This window comes from Urocampus carinirostris, chromosome 3 (genome assembly GCF_059441175.1).
Source record: "Urocampus carinirostris isolate Australia breed hairy pipefish chromosome 3, RoL_Ucar_1.0, whole genome shotgun sequence".
Classification (NCBI taxonomy): Eukaryota; Metazoa; Chordata; class Actinopteri; order Syngnathiformes; family Syngnathidae; genus Urocampus; species Urocampus carinirostris.
In genome coordinates, this window is record NC_142351.1 from 14,186,229 (window position 1) to 14,208,253 (window position 22,025).

The 22,025-nt window shown below is 39.4% G+C and overlaps 1 protein-coding gene across 2 annotated transcripts in view; it reads left to right on the forward strand.

Moving 5' to 3' along the window:
* The first annotated feature begins 21 nt into the window (after positions 1-21).
* LOC148368764 (uncharacterized) overlaps positions 22-22,025 on the forward strand; it is a 51,266-nt gene continuing 29,262 nt past the window's right edge. Inside the window, exons 1-6 of one of the 2 annotated variants that reach the window (XM_088330805.1) lie at positions 22-123; positions 19,637-19,690; positions 19,796-20,831; positions 20,930-21,161; positions 21,383-21,664; positions 21,762-21,942. In XM_088330805.1, the coding sequence (XP_088186931.1) occupies positions 19,669-19,690; positions 19,796-20,831; positions 20,930-21,161; positions 21,383-21,664; positions 21,762-21,942 (1,753 nt within the window). In that variant the 5' untranslated portion in view covers positions 22-123; positions 19,637-19,668. Of the gene's footprint in view, positions 180-19,636; positions 19,691-19,795; positions 20,832-20,929; positions 21,162-21,382; positions 21,665-21,761; positions 21,943-22,025 lie in introns of both variants that reach the window. The other variant, XM_088330806.1, reaches the window with a different exon arrangement.

The following is a 22,025-nucleotide window of genomic DNA, read 5'->3' on the forward strand; positions in this document are numbered from 1 at the left end:
TTTGCAGCAGTCTCGCGATACTCAACACTCCAGAGAGAAGCGCAAGGCAAAATGGATGGTTGTGCTAAGAAGTTAACAGGACAATCCGAGTGTTAGTTGGATAACAATCCAGTTTTGTCGGAGGTATGCGTACAGATTTTCCCGTGGCATCCACGCAAAACAACACACAGCCGTTTAAGGTTAGAAATGTCTCAGTGAATCAGCAAATCAACGCAGTTGACTAAATTGACGAGCTCGTAGCTGTTAGGCTAACTAGCTATACGCAATGTCGTCAGTTCAACTGCTCTCTATGCCATTTTTTCGTGTGTTGTGTTCAAGAAGAGTTTTCATACCTAAAGTCTGGTAAATTATTTTTAATATATGTTATGAATCATTTTGTCTACTGCTTGGTTAATTGAATGTGTTGACAAATAAGAGTATGACCGCATAATGGCGATATGTTCTCTCGTGTTGTCACCTCTAATGGAACGTAACTGGAAATCTAAATAGGTCAGCTCTCAAATTGTGAGAACACTAAACTTAAATCATAGCAACGGTTTAAGTTTTAAATGTACATTAACCTCCAAAATCTCCGACTATTTAGCTTGGCTTTGTAATGCTAGAAAGAGTCGTTCATATTATATTTTTAAATTTAGTAAACATTTATGACAGAGGTCTCAAACACTTGAGAAGATGGTTTGAGGCCCTCAATTATGACTGCTTAATTTATTCTTATATTACTTATTTTTTTATGTGCAGAAACTCGACCCAAATACTTATTTGCTAAATTATTGTTATTTATTACTAGCTTGTTTTACCAGTTTTAATGCTCCTTCATTTTTACTTAATTCTGTGTAGAGGGGGAAAAGATATTTGAGAACATAGATTTTCTTATAGAAAATCTGATTTGGCCCCACCCCACTATGACACTAGCCTTGGCGGCTCTAATGAAAGTCAAGTTTGAGACCCCTGATATATGACTTTCGTTTGTATTATGATCAGCAAATACAGTTTGTTTTGGTACCCACAGGGAAATTTTAAACTGGCTGACACAGTGGTTGTTTTGCTGTAATTTGTGCCCAAGCATTTACTTGTTTTACCCTGAATGGAGAACTAACAAGTACAAATTCTGAGACAGGACATGGTCATTGCCAACTAAGGTATAACACAAGTTCAACTATTCGAAATGAAATTAAATGATCTGCATTTATATAGCGCTTTTCAAGTCAATGACTTCCCAAAGCGCTTTACTATGTGCTCCACATTTCCCAATAGCGGCCTTGCAGCCATGTAAGGCGGTATCCTGCTTATTGGGGGTATTAGGGGTTCAGTGTTTTACCCAAGGACACTTCGACATGTAACACGGACGAGCCGGGATTTCTAACTGGGATCCCTTGATCCCAAGACGAGCGCTCTACCTCCTGAGCTACTGCTACTGCCGCCCCAGTTTCTTTTTGATATTTTTGAATCGTGTTTATTTTTTCCATCATTTTTTTAATTACTGTACCCTTTGTTTACATACCTGTCACCCTTTGCCATTTGCCCCCTTATTAATGATCGCAATTCTTATAAAATGATAAAATAAACCTTACAAACATAACGCTGCACCCATTAACTCACAGCAAGACAGACTGTATAATTTAAAATGAAGATAATTTGTGGAAACCAGTTGACTCCCAAAAAACCCCCACATAGTTCTTTAAGCATTTTTCAGAGTTCTTTCCGTATTTGCAGTAAACTTTGTATTATATATTATGGTTGGTTGGAACTCATAACCACTGCGGTCCCAGGGGCACCGTTTCCTGTGGTGTGCCATGGGCAAGTACAGCCTGGTGGCGCTACTACCCTTCCAGGCCAACATATGTTTCTACCCAGTCTGAAACCGGGGGCCTTTTGTGTGATTGGCGAATGTGCTAACCACTACAGCATATAATATATATTATAATTTTTTTTTCACGTGAAAAAAAATGTTCTACACATTTTAAAATAATCAAAATGGTATTAAATATGTTGATAAGGTATACATTTACAGGTATGCAATCTGTTGCTATGGTTTGGGAGTTATACACAAGCCTTTTTGTTAAACTTCCTGAACTTAACACTTAATAATTGCTGTGAATCTGCAGTTAGTAATATTTGAATTACATGGATTCCAAAGCCAAAATAGGCAAAAACTCAAGTTTGATCGTCCCAGTACAACGTCATGTTAAAATAATCTGTTATGGGCAAACAGAGAGTTATCACAATAAATTAGTTGACAGGTTAATGTTCAAAAAAATCTGTAAAAGCTAAAATCTGTGAAGTAGAATTTTTTCTACAATTACTATACAATCTGTTATACACTGAAACCAAAGAACAAACACTTTTATATGCTCAAGCATTTGTTGAACAAGTAAAAGTACTGTATTAGCGTTTTTTTAATTATAACTAACTACTAATATAAACGGGGAGATTGTTAAGCAAATCAACAAAATGCAAAACACGATGCAAGATCTGTGAAGTAGCAAAACTGTTAAAAAAACACGTTATAACGTGGGAAATATATACAATATAACAATCCCCTTGAGTGTATAACTAGAAAATAAACGCTTGCACGACATGCCTGTTAATTAACCTTCTATTATTAATGCGTAAATTCTGGAGAAATGATAAATATGCATTTCTGTTATGCAATGTAAAGCAAATATTTCGATATAAATTGAAACTCGGAATTATTCAGTCAGCACCCAAATTGTGGGAGATCTTTAGGCACCCAGTTTCAATGGTACCCTATTGTTTTATTTTACAATTCCTATGCTGTATCAATGACAAATGACCCCCAGAAATATAAACCCACAAAAATCTCTTTGAATTATATTTTATTGTAACTTCTAGACTGGTCCTAACAGAAGAAAAATGAAATGATGCTTTATTCACATTTACATGTAAGCTGTATACAAAAGTACAAAAAGGGTCCTTGAAATAAAGACCACATGAGGGTGAATAATATTGACATGCTTTAACTTAAAGAAAAAAGCACCCTCTCCTGGAGAGCTTTGGTATGGTTGCTGTCTGCTCACACAAGGCTCAAACCGCAGTCTCTTGCGATTACACAATCGCACTACGTCCTATGGCAATTTTGAATTTCTAATCCGTCAGCCCTACTGGCACAGTCTAGTGCAACATAGAATCCACATTTGCATATCAGCCAAAGTTATTAAAAAAATATTACCTAAACTTTCTGACATCGCCCTGTGGTAGTAATTTTACTTCAGGGATGAACATACTGAATGCACTGCATATTTATGAATCAAAACTGTTGAAGCTTTAACACTAGCTTCTGGTCATCAGAAATGTGATTGTGGGAAGCAAATGAATAGATGATCCCCAGGGACAAAAATAAGGTGCTTCAAAACTGTAATGTTTTGTTCATAGAAGTTTGCCAGAGCTCTTGTTTTGACAGTCCTGTCTTGTGCGTGGGGGGTGGCGGCTGATGGGGGGCTTATCGTCTGCACCTTTCTAACATTTTTGTCGCCTGGGTGAACCTTGGCCAGGCAAACACTTACCACATATTTTATGAGAAAAAAAGTATTGTCTCCTGCTGTTCTTGTTTTTTTCCCCTTTAGAGAAATATGGGTAATTCTTCATGAACAAATTAAATTGCAGCTCCCAGACATTTTTTCGTGATAAGCTCAGTGAAAATCAAAAGGCTTCCAACAAGATACATTTTTCAGATTTTTAAATTTCAAATGCTACAAAAATTCAGCTTTTAGCATAAGGTTAGGAATATAAGATATAATCCTGCTGATCATCTTTATGTTAAATATAATGAGTCTGCTTTGAGTGGTTGTATTTACTACATAAGACGGGTCTTAGGTTGCTGGTTACACAACCAAATACTAGGTTGCCAAGTAATTGGTAAGTTTAATGCATTTTTTTTCAGATCCTTACCAAATACTGTAGTCATAGTTGCCGATTCCAGGTACAGATAATATTAGCTCATACTTTAAAAAGAATTACATTTAAATTTCAACAAAATACTTTGCTAAATGTGCAACGGTTTTGCAAATCTCCACCAATCTTTTTGCCTGGTCTGTTAAATGCCAATGCGTACCGATCGTTTATCGATCCCTTAAAGAAATTATTTCGACACCAATACTGATACCCCTTCAGGACCTTTTTGTCATATTGCCGCTTATCAGGCTTCAAACTCAAAGCTAAAAAACTGAAAATATTTTCTAAGAAAAAAACTGACTTGAGATTCATCTATGAAGTGAACCAAATTATTTCAATATTGCATATCATATTTACAACGAAAAAAACTGGATGTTGTAAAAACATTGTCCCCCTGTTTTAATTTCGCAACATTTACACATCTCCCGGAGAACTGTGCAACAATAACAAAATAAGGGGAGCATAAAACTGAGAGAGACCTGAGAATGGGGTGCAGGTTCACTTTCCAAGTGGACAACGACCCTAAACATACAGGAAAACCTACAATGAAATGGTCTAAAACTATCAATATAAAGATTTTAGTATTGCCACGTGAAAGTCCAGACCTCCAACCTATAGAGCGGGGGTCTCCAACCTTTTTCAAGCTGAACCCTTTTTGTTTCTAATTTGCACAAAAGGCATTTTTAAAATAACTTATCATGTTATTACTAGGTTTTTACTATGTTACTACCAGGTTAATTATTAGAAGTAGGGTTAAATAGACTAAGTCAATGTCTAAAGACATTTTTTAACTAGAAAACCACAATACCCCAGCACTGATGAGCTATTTTAAGAACAGATCCGCAGGCATCTCAGCTGTCCTTAAGGGAAAACCTGCTGGAGACCCCTGCTATACAGCATTTGTATAAAGATCTGAAAAATGCCCTGCACAAACGATCACCATCAAACCTCAAGGAACTTGAACTGTTATGGACGGCAGAATGGGCAAATATTTATGTTTCAATATGTGTAACACTTATTAAGATATACCCAAAATGACTTGTGGCTGTGACCACAGCAAAGGGACATTGTACAAAGTATTACCTCAAAGGGAGACAATATTTTTTCTATGTCTACTTTCATTTTTTTTACATTTTATTTTTAAATTTAACACAATCTAGAATGTTGAAAATAATCAGGTTGTTTTCATAATTGTGTCTCACATGTTGTTGATTCTTAGAAAATATTTTATGTTTTTCATCTATAAGTTGGAAGCCTGAAATATGTCAAAAAGTTCTCGCGGGCTGATACTTTTCCAAGGCACTGTAGCTGTACTTGCCCATCCCTATTTTGTAGCTCGACACATGGTCAAAAGGGAACAAATTTAAAAGTCAGTCTAACGTAAAATCTCATAACTAACTCTGGTCATCACATTTCTGTAGACATGACCCAATTCTAGCTGTTGTCTACTCAACACACAAAGCACACATTCGCCTCCACCTTCAGGTATCCTCCGTTAACTGGTATACAGTAATGAAGCTTATATTTGAAGAGGGCAGCTCATATTTTTTTTATTAAGAGTCACGCAATGAATAAGTTAAGGTTGCCGAAAAAATAATGCTGACCGACCTAATGATCAAAAATTCTTTTTTTTTTTTTTGTGGGTGTATTTGTTGTGGGTTGGGATTGTAGCATCTCATATTCAATGCCTTGGAGATGTGGATATTTTTCTTTCTGGGCAGCTTTAATTTAAGAACGTGTCAACAATGCCCAGCTGAATTCAAAGAGCATTTATATTTATAAAGACACCTGACGTATATTTTTGTCATCATTTTTTTGTAAGTGTAGCAAGAAAATGGTATAAGTCGGAAAATACAGTACAAACGCCAACTGAAACCCCGAAAAGATGAAAAAAGGGAGTTTATTCGAGCGCGTCTAAGCAGATACTCATGAACAATCTGACTTAGGCTCCGATCATGACTTTAAACCATGTGATGCCCAAATTCTGTACAGCACATTTGAAGGTACACTGTGTAATATTTGATCTATAGATTTTCACTGTATTGTGTAGTGCAGTGTTTTTCAACCAGTGTGCTGGGGCACACTAGTATGCCGTGAGAGATAGTCAGGTGTGCCGTGAGAAATTATCCAATGTCACTTTTTCAAATTTTATAAAACATTTAAGAATCATTTTTCTGCAAATATTATGTCATTGTCAAGTGTATGTGCTGTAAAAACTGGGGATATTACAAATTATATTGTAATTAAACATGCTGTTTACGGTCATTTTATAACATTTTTGGTTAGTAGTGTGCCGCAAAATTTTTCCAATGTAAAAAACGTGCCCTGGCTTAAAAAATGTTGAAAAAAAAATAAAAGCAAGTGCTAAAAAGGACAAGGAAGAATCCAAACTACCAAGACTCAAAGGGACCAAACCACACTATTTTTCGTCATTTTTTTTATCCAGCCTTTCACAAGACTTATGGTTTTTGGGGGTACCCTTAGCAGCACGACGGGCGATGATCATGTTAGCTCCTTCTAGGTAAGCCACATGTAAAGGGAAAAAAAGACATGTTTTTCAATTTATAAGGATTAAAAAAAAAAATCCCCTTTTATGATATTTCATATATTTTTGTTTGTTATTCAAATCAATACACACATATATATATATATATATATATATATATATATATATATATAAGTTTACGATGTGCTAAATAACACGCAATGCCACTTTATGTATTAGCTACAGGTAGATAAAGCTGTAGTTTCACAACTAATTAGGTTCATAATCAAATAATTGATAGACACTGATAGACCATCTGCCTCTGATGGCCATTTTTTAACCCCCCCAAAAAATTCTTTCCTTTTACCGAAAGTCGTGTTAATATTAATCAGCACTAATACGTATGGACAACTCATGCCCATTTTAACCATTTAATATATAACAGCACTCTTGGGCTGCGTGATTAACCTAAATCTACTCGATATTACGATGTGACGTAGTGTGATTGTGTAATCACAAGACATTTCGCTGTGAGCCTTGTTTGAGCAAACAGCCACCATAACAAAGTGTTCCCGAAGAGACCGCTGTTTTATCAAGTTTAAAGAATGTCAATATGATTAACCCGTGTGTCTTCATTTTAAGGGCAATTCTTTTACTTTTTTATACAGCTTACATGAAAATGTGAATAAAATCAACATTTTTTCTATTGTTGGGACCAATCCAGGAAGTCATAACATTTGAAGTTGAATAAAATGTTATTCAAGGGGATTTTTACGTTTTTAACAACACTGTGGCGGGCCATTTTGACCTGAGGACAACAGGGGGGTTGAGAACTCACCCCAAAAAAACAGCACAGAAAATGGTTTTATTTTAAAACCAAATATTACATTGAAATTGCAATTGCAGTATTTTTGATTATTATTCTGAAACCATGCAGCCCTACAGTACTCCCTCCATGGCCAACTTAAAAGTGAAAGTAAATGAGCAGCTTGTTTTGGAGTTTATTGCATAAAAGTTTTTATTTATAACACATACGATACATTAATTGTTTACATGTATTAACTGTGTTACTTTTTAGTCTTTAGTGTTTCACATAAACAACCCCCTCTCCCAATTTTTATTACGATTCTCAAGGGATTTGCAGGGTTGTGCTCTAAAATCTAACTTGGAAAGTTTGCATGGCTCAACTCTCGGATGCGTAACATATTTTTATCTGAAAATTATACTTAAAAACTGGCTAATGGCTTCTCTTTGCCATTGGTTGGCATTAAGAGTGCAAGAATAAAATGTGTTGTGAGGACATCTTGCATTGTCAGAATGTATGCCACTTTGGAGAGGCAGAACGTCCTGCTGTTGCTGGGTGTAGATTGTTATGGGAAGGATGCACATCTTGGTTCGGAGGGGAAAGTGGGATTTTGAAAGGTGTCGATGAAAATATGATTGAATTACGTTTTTGTTGACTTGACAAGCAATTTTTGGCAGGCGACGTGTGACGTGCAGATTTCTTATGCTGTGGTGGCAGGGTGGGTGTGGCTTAGCTTGTGGGGCCAACCTGGGTCTCCACAATCCCAATTAAGGGCTGCAGTAAAGTCTGCACCAATACATATTTTTTTCTTTCCTTTTTATTGAATATGCAAGTAATTTTTTTAAAGCCATATATTTTGAATTGTTATTGAAAACCAAATTCTATACTTGTATTTAGTCGCAGGGTGTGCTGTTATGCGAACCGTTGTGGTAAAGGAGCTGTGCCAAAAAGGAATGCCCTCAATTTACCAATCGGTCTACCTTCCTCACCTATCATCACAAGCTTTGGATCTTGATAGAAAAACAAGATCCCAGGTAAAGGAGGTCGAAATTAAAAATTAATAGAATGAACATATTTTTTAAACAGCATAATTTTAAAAGCATATATCATGTATAATGGTAAATATTAGAAATAAGTTAATACTGCTCCCTAAACTCTATCCAGTTGATTAGACGTTAGTGTAGCATTTCGTTTTGGGGATGTTTTGGATCACTTTTTAGTGATAAACAGACACAGAACACGTACGGCTTCTTTAGATAGTGACAAAGTCGGGACCTGTTTATTAAACACAACACTTTGCAACTCACAAATTTGCTTGTAAACTCGCTACACTCTGGCCCGCTTACGTCGTAATGACGTGCCTCTCTTCCTGCACCTACACGCGCCCCCCTAATTGGAATAAATGTTCTCATTTACATAATGTACAGAGAAAACAGAACAACAAACTTGTCTTTAAAAAAAAAAAAAAAAAAAACAGAAGAGCAGAACTAAATTATAAAACTTCACCCCAAAAAATAACAGCACGGAGGTCATGATGGTCAACTGGCTCTGTCCAGGAGACAAACTTAGGCCCAGATTCTGCAGATGGGATGAGAGCAGAAGTGTCTCCCACCAGAGTCCTCCACAACAAACACATAACGATTGCCTTAGATGCAAGGGGCAACTCTACGTACTGCTACAGTACATGTCGGGAAGGCCTCTCCACATATGAAGTCCGCATGTGGGCATGACCGTGAGAAATTGGGGCTTTTGTCCTTTGACACGCATGACACTGACCACACAGGGTCGGATGTCATAGTCCATGGTGGTCCAATAACACCATAAACATTTCCCACAACTCGCTCGTAAGCAAGATGGGCTGTGAGCGCAGTGCCCGGCAATAGTACCAGGACGTCAGGCACCAACAAAGTGGGGGTCACCACATGAGTAGTCTGCCCCATTTTAGTCATCTGTGAAGCAAAGCTGCTGGAACTCGCACCATAATCTCACGCTTAGGCTGCCCTTCTTTAACCTCCATCTTGAGTTTTTTTATGGCCCTCCTCCAACCTGGCCAAAACATGACCAATGTTGGTTTGCCGTAATTGGACTTGCTTCATATCTGCTTCATTTGGGACAATGTGTGGATGAAAGTCTGACCTGCTGAATGGGAGCCTGCTATAGCAGCTGCAGTAGGTGACTCAACTGCGCACACAGAACCAGAATCACAGTTCGTTACAATCCGAGTCCTCCCGTGCACAAGACTGTCTTTTTGTACTTTGGACATCGACCGCTGTACAGGACATCACCATAGGTGGCGCTGCCATGGTGTGGTTGCTGTGAGCTGGTGATGTCAATGCTGGCATCTGGGTCTTGTTGCCAGCTAAAGCAGGTCTTCCTGAGTTTGGTCTGTTGGTTGAGGAGGTACGTTGAGACGGAAACAAAAATTTCACTAAACATCTCGTCTGCCTTTCGTCCTGTCGGCGCGGCACTTTTGGTGTTCTGGAGAACAATCTTTGTTGAGGGTTTTATTAGGACGTCCACGCTGAGGAGAGTGTCTGGCCCGGCGCTTGTTCACCCAGGAGTTGCTGGAGGTGTAACTGCAGCCAACATCAGCACATTGGCATTCGCAGATCCGTCGGCATTCACTTCGCCCTGCTGATGATTCCCTGTAGGGAAGGACGACATCCCTCATTGTCCTTCTCTCAGATGTGAAACTGTAAGTCCCTGACTTCCATTTGTAAGACATCCATCTCTGAGATGAGCAACTCTGGAGCGACTTATATTCCTTAAAATATGGGTAAACAATCAGAGCCGTGCTTTTAAAAGGATTTTTTTTGTTAAAGATGTGTTAAAATGTGGGTTCTAAAGACTCACATAGGGTGTAAAAACAAAAATAAACTTGCGTGTCATATTTGTGTGATAAACTAAGTATCCTATTTTGTTTCTCACTAATTTTTATTCCAACTTCGTTTCAGATGTTATTTGGGCCGAGGTAAGTATTCAAGTGAAAAAAAAAATTGACGACTGTGAATGCAACTAGGAAAGCTATGGAAGCCTGGCTCATCAGGCAGCCGAACCTCCAGCCGAAGAAGGTAATGCTGCTGCCCTCCTTGTGGGAAGTGCTGTGAGTCGGTTGTTTCACTTCCCAAATCTAGAAAAGAAGACTGTCAAGGAGGCAGTGAGCTCAGTGTTGGTGATGGGTTCTACTTTCAGGAGAGAGCCCAAATCTCCATGAAGTTTAATGAGCCAGACCTCTGCAGCTTTCCTTGTTGCAGTCTCCATTCTTGGCTCGGCCCTACATAACATCTGAGAGTTGGAACAAAAGTAGCACAAAATATAATGTAATACTAAAATACCATTTACCACACACATGTTTGTTTTTAACGTTTTACACTCCTCTGTGAATCTTTTTAACCTAAATTTCTAATGCACTTTAAAAACAATCTTATTAAAAGCATAACTGATTGCTTGTATTACATACACATAATTGCCCACACACAGACACGCTGGCCCACCTAAAGAAAACTGGATGTAGTAGTGATGGCAGTCTGGGGAAAAAAAGAAAAACATGAAATAACAAAAAATAAATAATAAAGCAAGAAAAATAATTAAAAAGCCAGGGGAAATGAATAAAAGTGAAAAAAAAATCTATTCTACTAACAGTGAACTTAAAACTGATTTAAACTTTTTTTATACCTGGTATCAGTGTATGACACAAGTGTGTTTCCCTTTTTTGTAAAACAGGACACTTTCATTCCACTTTCATTTCAAAAGAAATGGCGTGCCTCTTCTTTACACCAACCATATTAAATGGATGCATGAGATATTAAACAATAAAAAATGTCAAAGTTCTTAGCACGCTATAGATACAAATACACATAGTATGTTTACACACAAACTAGGAAGTAGTAGCCGGATTTCTTTTTCGGGGCGGATGCTGGGTGATCTCTCACAGCGCCACGCGGCGGAGAGAAACACTACAGTACCGGCCTCTACTAGCAAAAGAGTGCACACAATACAAAATCTAACTTACACCAATGTCTGGAAATTTTGCCACATCCCGAAAAAAATGTTTGTACCTACCGTTTTGCATAATTCAAATGTTGGCTAAGTAGGGGACCGGCCGTACATCTGTATTAAAGTGTTAGTTTAATAGTATTTTTGTAGTATTTCTTTTTTTTTCAGAATCTAAGTATAATCAGAAAGGAGATCCCCGTTTTAAGCACTAAATTTCATATCAATTTAGGAATAAATTTTAATGTTGTATTTTTGTTGTAGACACACAAAGTGACAATGGAGACAAACTTGGCAGTGTAATCTTGCACTATTACAATTAACTTTTATTTTATTTCTCGCACTCTCTCTTGCTCTCTCTCGCTCTCTCGTAATTTTATTTTTCTTAGAATAATATTTAAAACAATAAAAAAAAACTTTATTTTTTTATTTATTGCCCTTTACACTGTTTATACCACTTTTTCAAGGGACCAAAAGTAATTGGACAATTAACTCAGTGGGTTGTAATTGGCTCAGAATGCTCTTTCCTTGTAAAAATGTCATCAATTATGAAGTGAAAAGGTCTGAATTTGAGTAAAGGTGTGTGGTTTTGCATTTGGGATCTGTTGTTGTGAAGCAGAAGATGGTGAGGCTAAAACAATAATAAATAACTAATGGAGATAACTGAAATGCTGGAAGAAGCCAAATCAACAGTTTGGTACATTCTAAGCAAAAAGGAATGCACTGGTGCAATTGGCAATTCAAAAAAGGCCTGTACATCCAGCAAAATCCGTTTACTACATCTACTGAACTGAAGAACACTCCCGGAAGTGGGTGTATCTCTCTCAAGCCATTCATTAGTCCCAAAAATAGAACAAGCCAGCCCTGTTCTAGAAAAGTGTTAAATGGACAGATGAGTTACCAGAATGACGAGATTTCATTTCAGATCATTTCATTTCATTTCATTTCAAGAAAGCTTGGACAAAAAAGGGAACAGCACATAAGCCAAAGCACACCACATCATCTGTGAAACATGGTGGAGAAAGTTGGTTTTTGCGTAGCTTCCAACGGCATTGAGTCACTTGTGTTCTCATTGATGGCATAACAAGAAATAAAAGGTGCCAGATGAAATCTGAAGTGTATCGTGATATACTTCCTGCTCAAATTCAGCCAAATGCTGCAGACTTAATTGGACGGCACTTCATAGTGCAGATGGACAATGACCCAAAGCATACAGCAAAAGCAACCCAGGAGTTTATTAGGGCAAATAAGTGGAATATTCTGTGATGGCCAAGACAATCTCCGGATCTCAACCCAATTGAGCATGCATTAAGTTGGAAAGACCCACAAACGAGCAACAACCTCCGGTCTGCTACTGTGAAGGCCTGACAAAGCATCATGGAGGAGGAAACTCATCGCTTGCTGTCGTCCATTGGTTCCAGACTTCATGGATTTGCAACAAATATTGACGAAAAACCTTTCTGTTTGGATTACCTTAAATTGTCCAATTACTTTTGAGCCCCTAAAATGTGGTGTGTTTGGAATAAAATGTATACAATTCTTTCATATTCGGTAAGATGTTGCTATTCAACCACTTGAAGTGAAGATTCTGCACTTCAAGTCTGGTGATGATATTTACCGTATTTTCGGAACTATAGGGTCCTCCGGATTATAAGGTGCACCCCAGAAAATAGAATCTTTTGCTATTTATTTCCCATACATAAGGCGCACCGGACTATAACGTACCGGATATGATATCACTAAAATCGATTCCGGGGAGAAACATCGATTTTAATCAATCATTAATCTTTTTTTTTTTTTTTTTTTTTTTTTTTTTTTTTTTTTTTTTTTTTGGTCCCACCCCTACGTTCGGTGTTAGTATTTTTGTAGGAGACACACAAAGGAACAACTGCGACAGAGCTGGAACACAAAAGAATATTTTATTTTATTAGTACTTTATTATTGTATATATTGCCATGATAGCGTTACTCCATCCATTATCTGCACCGCTTATCCTCAGTAGGGTCGCGGGGGTGCTCGAGCCCATCCCAGCTATCTTCGGGCAGTGGGCAGGGGACACCCTCAATTGGTTGCCAGCTAATCGCAGGGCACACAGGGACAGACAATTTGCTCGCTCATTCACACCTAGGGACAATTTGAACCTGACATGCACGTTTTTGAAATGTGGGAGGAAAGCGGAGTGCCCGGAGGAAACCTAAGCAAGCACGGGGAGAACATGCAAACTCCACACAGGAGGTTCGATCTCATGACCTCAGAACTGTGCCGCACATACACTAACCACTGCGCCGCCGTGCTGCCCTGATGTCGTTACTATTTAGGGCAAAATAATGTTATGAAATTTGAAATTTAGTTTTGTAGTAGACCGACAGAAGGACAATGGGGATTAATAGTTGTACTTTATACTATTGTTATGATTTTGTCAACATTTTTGTTCAGGGGGCCAGATTAAAAAGCCTGACGGTCGGCATGTGGCCTATGGGCCATAGTTTGCCCACCTGTGTTAGGCACTTGATTAATGAATGTGCGTCCTTGTCTTTATGTCAGCCTGCAACCAGCCCTTCCCCCTCACCCTTTTTCATGGTGGTGTTTCCATAAAAAATGCATTGTAAGCGCACCATCCGCGATGACCTAATGTTTTTTTTATTTTATTTTTTGGAAAATTGCAATTTATTGCAGTAGCAAACAATCCTTCAGCCCTAGCTCTCACTAAGAAACCTCTTAGCCGTGTGACGTCGCATCCGCCGAACTCGCTCCGTCGCGTGGCCCGGGAGTGACCCCCGACCCCCAGTGATCTCTACACATTTTATTCACTCAGTGATGACAGTTATGGTGAGAAGCAATTTGGCTTATGTACAAAAATTCAACAACACATGACTTGGACAAAACAGAATAGGGCTCGGTTCGCGCTGCACAGCTTAATGATTAACTAATTTTTTTAATGTAAAATCCAATGTTTTTGTGTGATGGTTCACATTTCCAACTAAATGCGACTTTTATACGACTTGGATCTTTTAGTGTGAACGCTACAACGCCTGTCACTCATGCGCTGAAAAGGACTCATGACGTCACACGCAATGCACTCATGTTTGCGGAAGTACTCATGGATTTTAACAGCGGCGTATTTTCCCCCCAAATATTAATTGAATCTAAAACCTCGCTTTCCACAATAAAATGTTGTCCGTGTGGTAGGATTTGAATCTTAAGTATTTAACTACCATTAGAGAATACTTTAGCATTGAAAGTGAATGTCGAGCAACATGTTGTGAATCCGCGATGCAATTTTGTCTGTTCCTTGAGTTATAAAATAAGCGTTTATCTTCCATGAATGTGTGATTTAATGACACTCTTTTTTGCACCCTGGTTGTTTATTTCTTCGCTTCCTCCCGCCTAGTTGAAGGCAGAATAGTGACGTCTGCTGCCGCCTGTTGATAACATGCAGGTCGCATGGATGCACCTTGACCAGTCACATAGAAGTCTCATTCCAAAAGATCAGATATGTATCTGATTTAAGACCACGTATGAAAGTGGCTTTGGTCTGGTGTGAAAAAATGTATATGTGCCTTTTAGACGGACTTTAACAGATCGGATACAGGTCGTGTCTGTGCAGATAAATCTGATTTACCTGCAGTGTATAAATTAGCCCGGAGAACAACTGCCCATTTGGCCAAGAGATGACTCTTGAGCTATGACGGGCCAATAAATGTCCTGCCTCTCTCCCGATAACTAGTTTCTATGTACACTATAAAATTCCATCTGCGGTATTCCAAGGTCCAATCATTTCTGTTTGTCATTTAAATATATTTAGATTTTCTTTAGAAGTAATAGCACAACTTGGTTGTGTCTCTTCTCTACCTGTGCCTGAGTCATCAGAGAGCTTTGCTATAATCAGTTGTGTGCATAAGGGTGTGTATAGGATGTGGACGGGCTGTTGTGATTGTACGGAATTTCGAACTTAAGTGAATCTGTTAAGTAATGATTGTAGAATGTATTATTCTCCTTTGTCCACACGCAAGTATTTGTGTGTGAACGCCAATTTGAATAAGCTTGGCTGTGCTTGTTGATTAAGATAGTCAGCTACCTAACCGAGTCCTCAAACGAGTGTCTTAATCACGACACAATGTATTACTTTTCTGCACTTTTCTGCTTCACGTGCACCGCTTTGAGAGACCTCTACAGCGTTAAAGCCCCAATAGGTAATATTTGACCACTAGATGGCACTGTGTTGCCTGGCATGAGTGAGGGCCAGTGATACATGGCAGAGTGTGGCAGCAGGATATCGGAAGAACATGGCGCCTATCTAAGAAAGGATTCCACGGTGAAAAGGAACTACAAATGTCTTGATCTATATTTTTTATATTAATATCAGTATTTTATTTAAATTAACATTGGTGTAATTTTATTTTTTTATAGTTACTATTGTGTTTTTACTGCAATATGTATTCTGTGTAGCACTATTTAGTTACTCTATATAACACGCTACAGTGGGCATTTGCACGTCACACTGGGTATTTGTATATTGTATTCTTTTGGCTTTATTATTGTACTGTTCTCAGCTCAGGGATGCTGCTGGAAATGTGAATTTCCCTCCGGGGATGAATAAAGTATCTATCTATCTATCTATCAGTTGGAATAATGGCACCTTATATGAGTGATGTATTTTTTCCCCCGTAGGGGCCGGTCACACAGCCGTTTGCGGCTGAATCACGGCTAAAATTTTGCGTTTTTTTTTTTGCCTGTGGTTGCCCGCGATGGAAAATGCGCAAAATTGGCCAACCCGCTGTTCATCGGTGGTATGCCCGCAAAACAGACGCCGGCGACTGTTCCGCTTCCTCATCGCGTCATTTCTGCGTCATTTTCTCGTATGGACCACGGGTATAAAAGCTCCTGAGCCGGTGTTGTGCCCAAATCCGACTCCTACGCAACACAACTAAAACCCCCCCACACCCACCCCCTCGCGTGAACGCGCATTCTGCTGCGATCGCTTTTGACTTGTTCATCCGCATTAACAAACGCATTTTGTAGAATACGATTGCACTTTATTGTTTAAATAAACGCGTTATATAGACTAGGATCTCCCAATTGCTCGCTTTATTGTTTTAATAAGCGTTTTATATAGAATACGATCGCTTTTGTTGGAAGCGCAGCAGAATGCGCGTTCACGCGAGGGGGGGAGGATTTACCGTTCGATTACGTTCACAACAAAAACAAAGACGGAATGGTTTGAGTTGTATTACATTCCCAACAAATGCAAGACGAAGTGGTTTTGGTTATAGTTCGCCATTACATTCCCTAAAAGTGAGATAAAACGAGGTAAAAGTGGTTGTAGTAGCGAGGGGATGCAAATCTCGGCAGGGATGCATTTCTCGGATAACACCGGTCTGTAGAAATCATAACCGCTCAAGACTTAGTCCCGTGAAGATCAAGATTTCAAGCTATGGCATCATTTTTATTTTATTATCTTGAAAAGAAATGTCAAGAAATAAAAATGGATTAAGACGAGGTCACTACGCTGACGGGGATCCATGTTCACCCCCTTGACGTCTCGAGCACAACTCACGTGTGCTCGGCAAATCGCGCTGTATATACGCGGAGAAAGGCGTTTGACTGTCACACGCGTAACACGCTAATTTCACGTAATAACACCGCGATACAGGCGCAGAACATGCTATTACCATGCTCCTCCCACGATTACCCGCTGAAATTTCCCGTCCTACCTACCCAGGTGTAACCACGCCCTGGCCGCGGCCAGAGCACGTCGTTCCGCGTCATTTCCGCGTCATTACCTCGTGTTGACCACGTGTGCGGCACGCGGTTTAACACGTGCTCAAACTTTTGAGCAGCTCAAAACTTTTTTGCGCGGCCAACCGCGTGTGAATTTCCGACCGCGAGTAAAGCACTGCTGTATCTCGTCTATATGGCGGTCTCAAAACGTCCAACAGCGCCCAACAGCGTCTGCTTCACGGCCAGAAATTTCTGGCCGTGGTTCAGCCTCGATACGCTCGTGAAAGGCTGAGTACCTGCGCTCTGAAGAATTGAGCAGCGCAGAACTTTTTTGCGCTGCCACCCGCGCGCGAATTTCCGACTGCGTGTTAAGCACTGCTGTATCTCGTCTGTATGGCGATCTCAAAGCGTCCAATAGCGTCCGCCTCACAGGCAGAAATTTCTGGCCGTGATTCAGCCGCAAATGTCTGTGTGACCGGCCCCTTATCCATTGAAGGTGGTGTCTGTAACACCATTTTATGACTGAAATTATCATTGCAGCCTCTGTCAAGTTGCTTGTTTGGTGCATGCACGAGCGTGTGTCTCTTAGACGTGCTCGAATAAACTCGTCTTATTTTCATCTTTTTGGGGGTTTGAGTTGGCATTTTCACTGTTTTTGAAATAGTCATTTTCTTACTTTCACCATTTTTATCCCAGAATAAAAGTACATCTCAAGGTCACGCGTGAAATCACTCTTGTACACCAAAAAGCGCCGGTCACAGATCAACCTTTCACAGCCCTTATCTTTTGTTGCAAAACTTTGGCGCTATAGTACTCAAAAAATATATATTTCAAATTTGCCCCACACGATAAGCAGTAATTGTATCACTGTGCAAAGTACATCCATTTCGATTGAAATGATTTAACTTGATCAAAATTGAAAGAAAAATATGTGAATCCATGCTTTCCAGTTAAATAAACCCATGCCTTTGATATTTTAAATAAATTGTTGGCTATTGTATTTTTTAAAAATTCACTACCATCATATTTACTTTATTCATATTAAATATCTGCTTAACCCCTTAACGTTGTGCCGGTCTATAAAGAAATATGTGTCACCAGTCACTGAAATACATCATGCCACATATTTTAAAATGTACTTATCACAGAAACATCACAGTCTGAAACAAGATATCTGAAAACTATAAAACTGTCGTAACTCGCCAACTACGCCCCCAGACAGTTATCAAATGTTTTGAATGTCGGCAAACATGGAGTTGTTACTTCCAGTATAAGCCAGTGAATTTAACCATGTAAAATATTTGCTACAAAACACACAATGTTGCTGACAGATTGAAAAAAATCTGCCTAATAATATTTCTGCATTGTTTGACGGTTCTTGTTGTAGTCTTTTAGTTTCGCCACCTAACTTCCGATTACAGATAACTAGACTCATAAAATTATTCCCAATGTGGCTAATATCTGTGTATTATTTGTCCTCATATAGGTTGTAGATCAGTTGATGGTGTCATAATGGTCTGAGGTTTGCATTAATCTTTGGTCTGTGAGGCCCTTTGATACTCTTTGTGTTTACAAATAAACAGCCTCTGTCTTTTTGTTTGACACCACTCTTGGCCAAAATCACGCTTTTCTTTCACTGTTCACAGCCCGCATTAGCCTAAAAGGGCCTTTATCAAGATCAAAGCGATTGCCTTCTTTAGCTTTGAATATCTTTAGCCAGTTGTCACAGATTAAAATGATGATTGACACATTGGTTAGCAAATAAAATCTTAACAGAACAGTATGCAGATACTCACTGTGTATTCAAATCAAAGCCAAAAATAAACATGCGTAAATGCAACCCAGGATCCATTTTTAGATAGATAGATAGATAGATACTTTGTTCATCCCCGAAGGGAAATTCACATTTCCAGCAGCATCCCTGAGCTGAGAACAAACAATCGAGAACAATCGAAAATAACACGGGAGCTGCTGGAGTGGCTGCCATTCGTGACGGCGCCGGAAGAAACGATTCAATTTGAATCAACGCACCATTATTACGCTCAAGTGCGCAAAATCAGTAATTGACTTCTGGAAATGGAAGGCAAACATTTACAACTCTCAATATTGCTAAAAAATGCACAAAGTAAAATACACATTTATAGAGTTTTTATAGATTTAAAGTTGTCTCCAAATGGGCTCTTTTGGAAACGGCTAGACCTACCTTTAGAAAAATGCCTAAAATAAAATGACTATTTTTTTCAGATTGTAATAACATTTGACCAGGTGCTTCAAGCTAACCTCTCACCAATTTTCCAGCTAACGTGCCCATGTTACACTCATCTGCAGGCATTTGATGGAAAAAAATAAGGCGAGAATAAAACCCTCTCTTTCTCTGTGTTCCAACTCTGTTTACTCAATGCGAGGAGCACTTGCAGTGATTATTTGGGACTTAACGTCCGAGCGTTACTTTTTAATAGCGACCAAAACCGTCCATGTTCTCCAAACGGTTCAAGAACAGCATTCAAAATAAATATACTTTGGGTGCGCCTTGGACTGGGATTTGAGGTGAATTTTACAGGAACATTGACGGGTTAAAATATATGTTATTGTCCTTTTTCACTTCGAATAAACTCTATAAGCCCTGTAAAAATATCAATCTCCGATGCACAACACAGAATGTTTATGGTTGACTTAATTTTAGTTGTGTGCTAATCAATGATCTACTTTATTTTGTACAGCTTTGCTTGATTCCAGTGGATGCCAGTGTGAAATGGAGGATAATGCAGGCCCAGGTAAAACATGTTATACTGTAGTGCACTGTGTTCTTTTACAGGCTTATTTAAGTCATCATAAGATAATTAATATCCATTCGTGGGCATTATGGTCTATTTTTTTAGAGGAGCAGAAGAGCATGTCAGAAGCTTTGGACAAGCCGGGATTGTCCCAACTCAGAAAGTCTTGGGGTTTCAGACGTTCCACCATAGCTCGACGTGAGTTTATGGAAGAAGTTGTAGACTTAACCCACAGCCCTCCACGTACGAGGAGACTCCGAGGCCGTCGTCCCATACAGCCAATTCCTACCTCGAAAGAAGACGAAGTTGGTCTAACCGCGGAAGTATCTCGGCCTGCTGTGGAAGATTTTGAGTGGTCTTCCTCCTCCTCAGCTGCATCTGAGGACACAAAACCAACTTTAGCCACTTCAGGAACTTGTCTTGACCCAGGCATGTGGCAGGATTTTGGGTCAGCTTTTCACACTGCTTTCACTCTTCTTGGTGGCAATGAGGACTTGGCAATGGAAATGCCTCATGCTTTGGCATTCCCTGATTTATCGGGAGTTGGAGGCATTGAGCCTCCTCTACAGGTCACAAGTGATGCAGATGTGTCTGCACTCAGGGTACCTACAGACATTAGTTTACCTTTGCACTCTGTTGGTTCAGATGGAGTGGCAAATGAAGATGTCAATGTGTTAAGCTCAAGTCAAGCTGAAGATAACGTTGACACAACTTTAATTCAAATGAAAGAGCAGTTTGACATTAAAGCCAGTCAGGGAGGGAGAGGTAAGAAAAGTAGGGCCAAAGGGAGAGGGCGAGGAAGGGGAAGAGGGAGAGGAAGGGCAAAAGGGAGGGCTAAGATATTGGAGTTTGAAGCAATTGTGGCAGATGATGAAGATGATGATGTGATTCTTGTTAATCCATCAGATACACCCTTTGTAATAACTCAGAGTTCTATTCAGCAAAATAGCCCAGATATTATGATTATCGACGCAAACGATACTGAGATAACGCCAGGCCAGTATGATGATGCACCAGAAGAGAAGGGGATTAAGCAAGACAGCCTCATAAAAAAGGTTATCAGACATTCAAACGTAACAAACTTCAAGAGTCTTGACCCCGATGCTCTGTACTGCATCTGTCGCCAAAAACACAACAAAAGGTAACTTTAGATTGATAAAGCGCCTCGACAGGCTTGCCGTTTCCTGTTAAAATAATTGGTTTAACTTCCCTAATGCATTCATTTGGTTGTTTTTTTAGGTTCATGATCGCATGTGTCAGTTGCCAGGAGTATTTCCATGGTAACTGTGTTGGTGTCGATGAGTCTGAAAACTGTAAGGAGTACATGTGCCCACCTTGCACAACAAGGCAGCAGAGCAACCTCCAGTCTAAGTGTCCCTACCAGGGCAAGCCAGAAATCCCTCCTGAGAGCTTGTCTTTCAGTCATTCTGCTACAGAACCAGTGGCGAAAGAGGCGTTGCGGCCCTTGAAGGTTCGGAACCAATTGTGATAACGGTTTTGATAGCAGTGTTAAAAATACAAAAACTTTTGTACGAAAATCCCGCTTTTCAGCTGGTGTTTAGTTGATGGCAGTACGTTTGTTTGTTTGTATGTGGCACTAAATTTGCATTTTTTTTTAAAGGTTACGTTATTTCTGCATTTTTTGAAATTGCTCAATTAAGGTCTTGTCATAAGATGCCAATCTGGTTTCAGAAAATGATAGACATGGAGGTGAATCACACAGAGGATGTACTTGAAATGAGACCTGAGGCTGCAACAGAACCCCAAGTAGCGATGGAGGCAGATCAATTTAGTCCACTATGTATTGGCCCGGGGTGCTCCAAACCAGCATTACAAGAATCTGTTTATTGTGGCACTGATTGCATTGTACAGCATGCCACTGCAACAATGAAGACGATTACTGACACGAGAGAGTCAAATCCTAGGGGTCAAGTGCAGCATGAAAAAGACACCCCTCTAATGCCTGCTGCGAAGGTAATTTAAGTTATTTTTAGGTTGTTCACTAAACAATGTGAATTTTAATTAACGGTTTAGTAGTATGTTCTTTATAAATGAAAATATTTTCCCTCAGGGTCTAAGCTCTAGTAGGGCGTCTGCAAGGTTGGCTGAAAAAGCCAACGAAAGTGCTAAAGAAGAGGACCTGATGGAAACAGATGAGACACAGACAGAAGCTTCATCTTCCGTAGCTTGTGACACCATTCTCACAGCAATTCAGGCATCTTCGCAACCATCACCTAAGTTTAACTCGGAGTGTATGTACCATTCACTACTTATCCTCTACCAAATCCTACAGCAGTGTTTAGTTCCCCCTTGGCCTTTCGGCATTCTTTTCCTT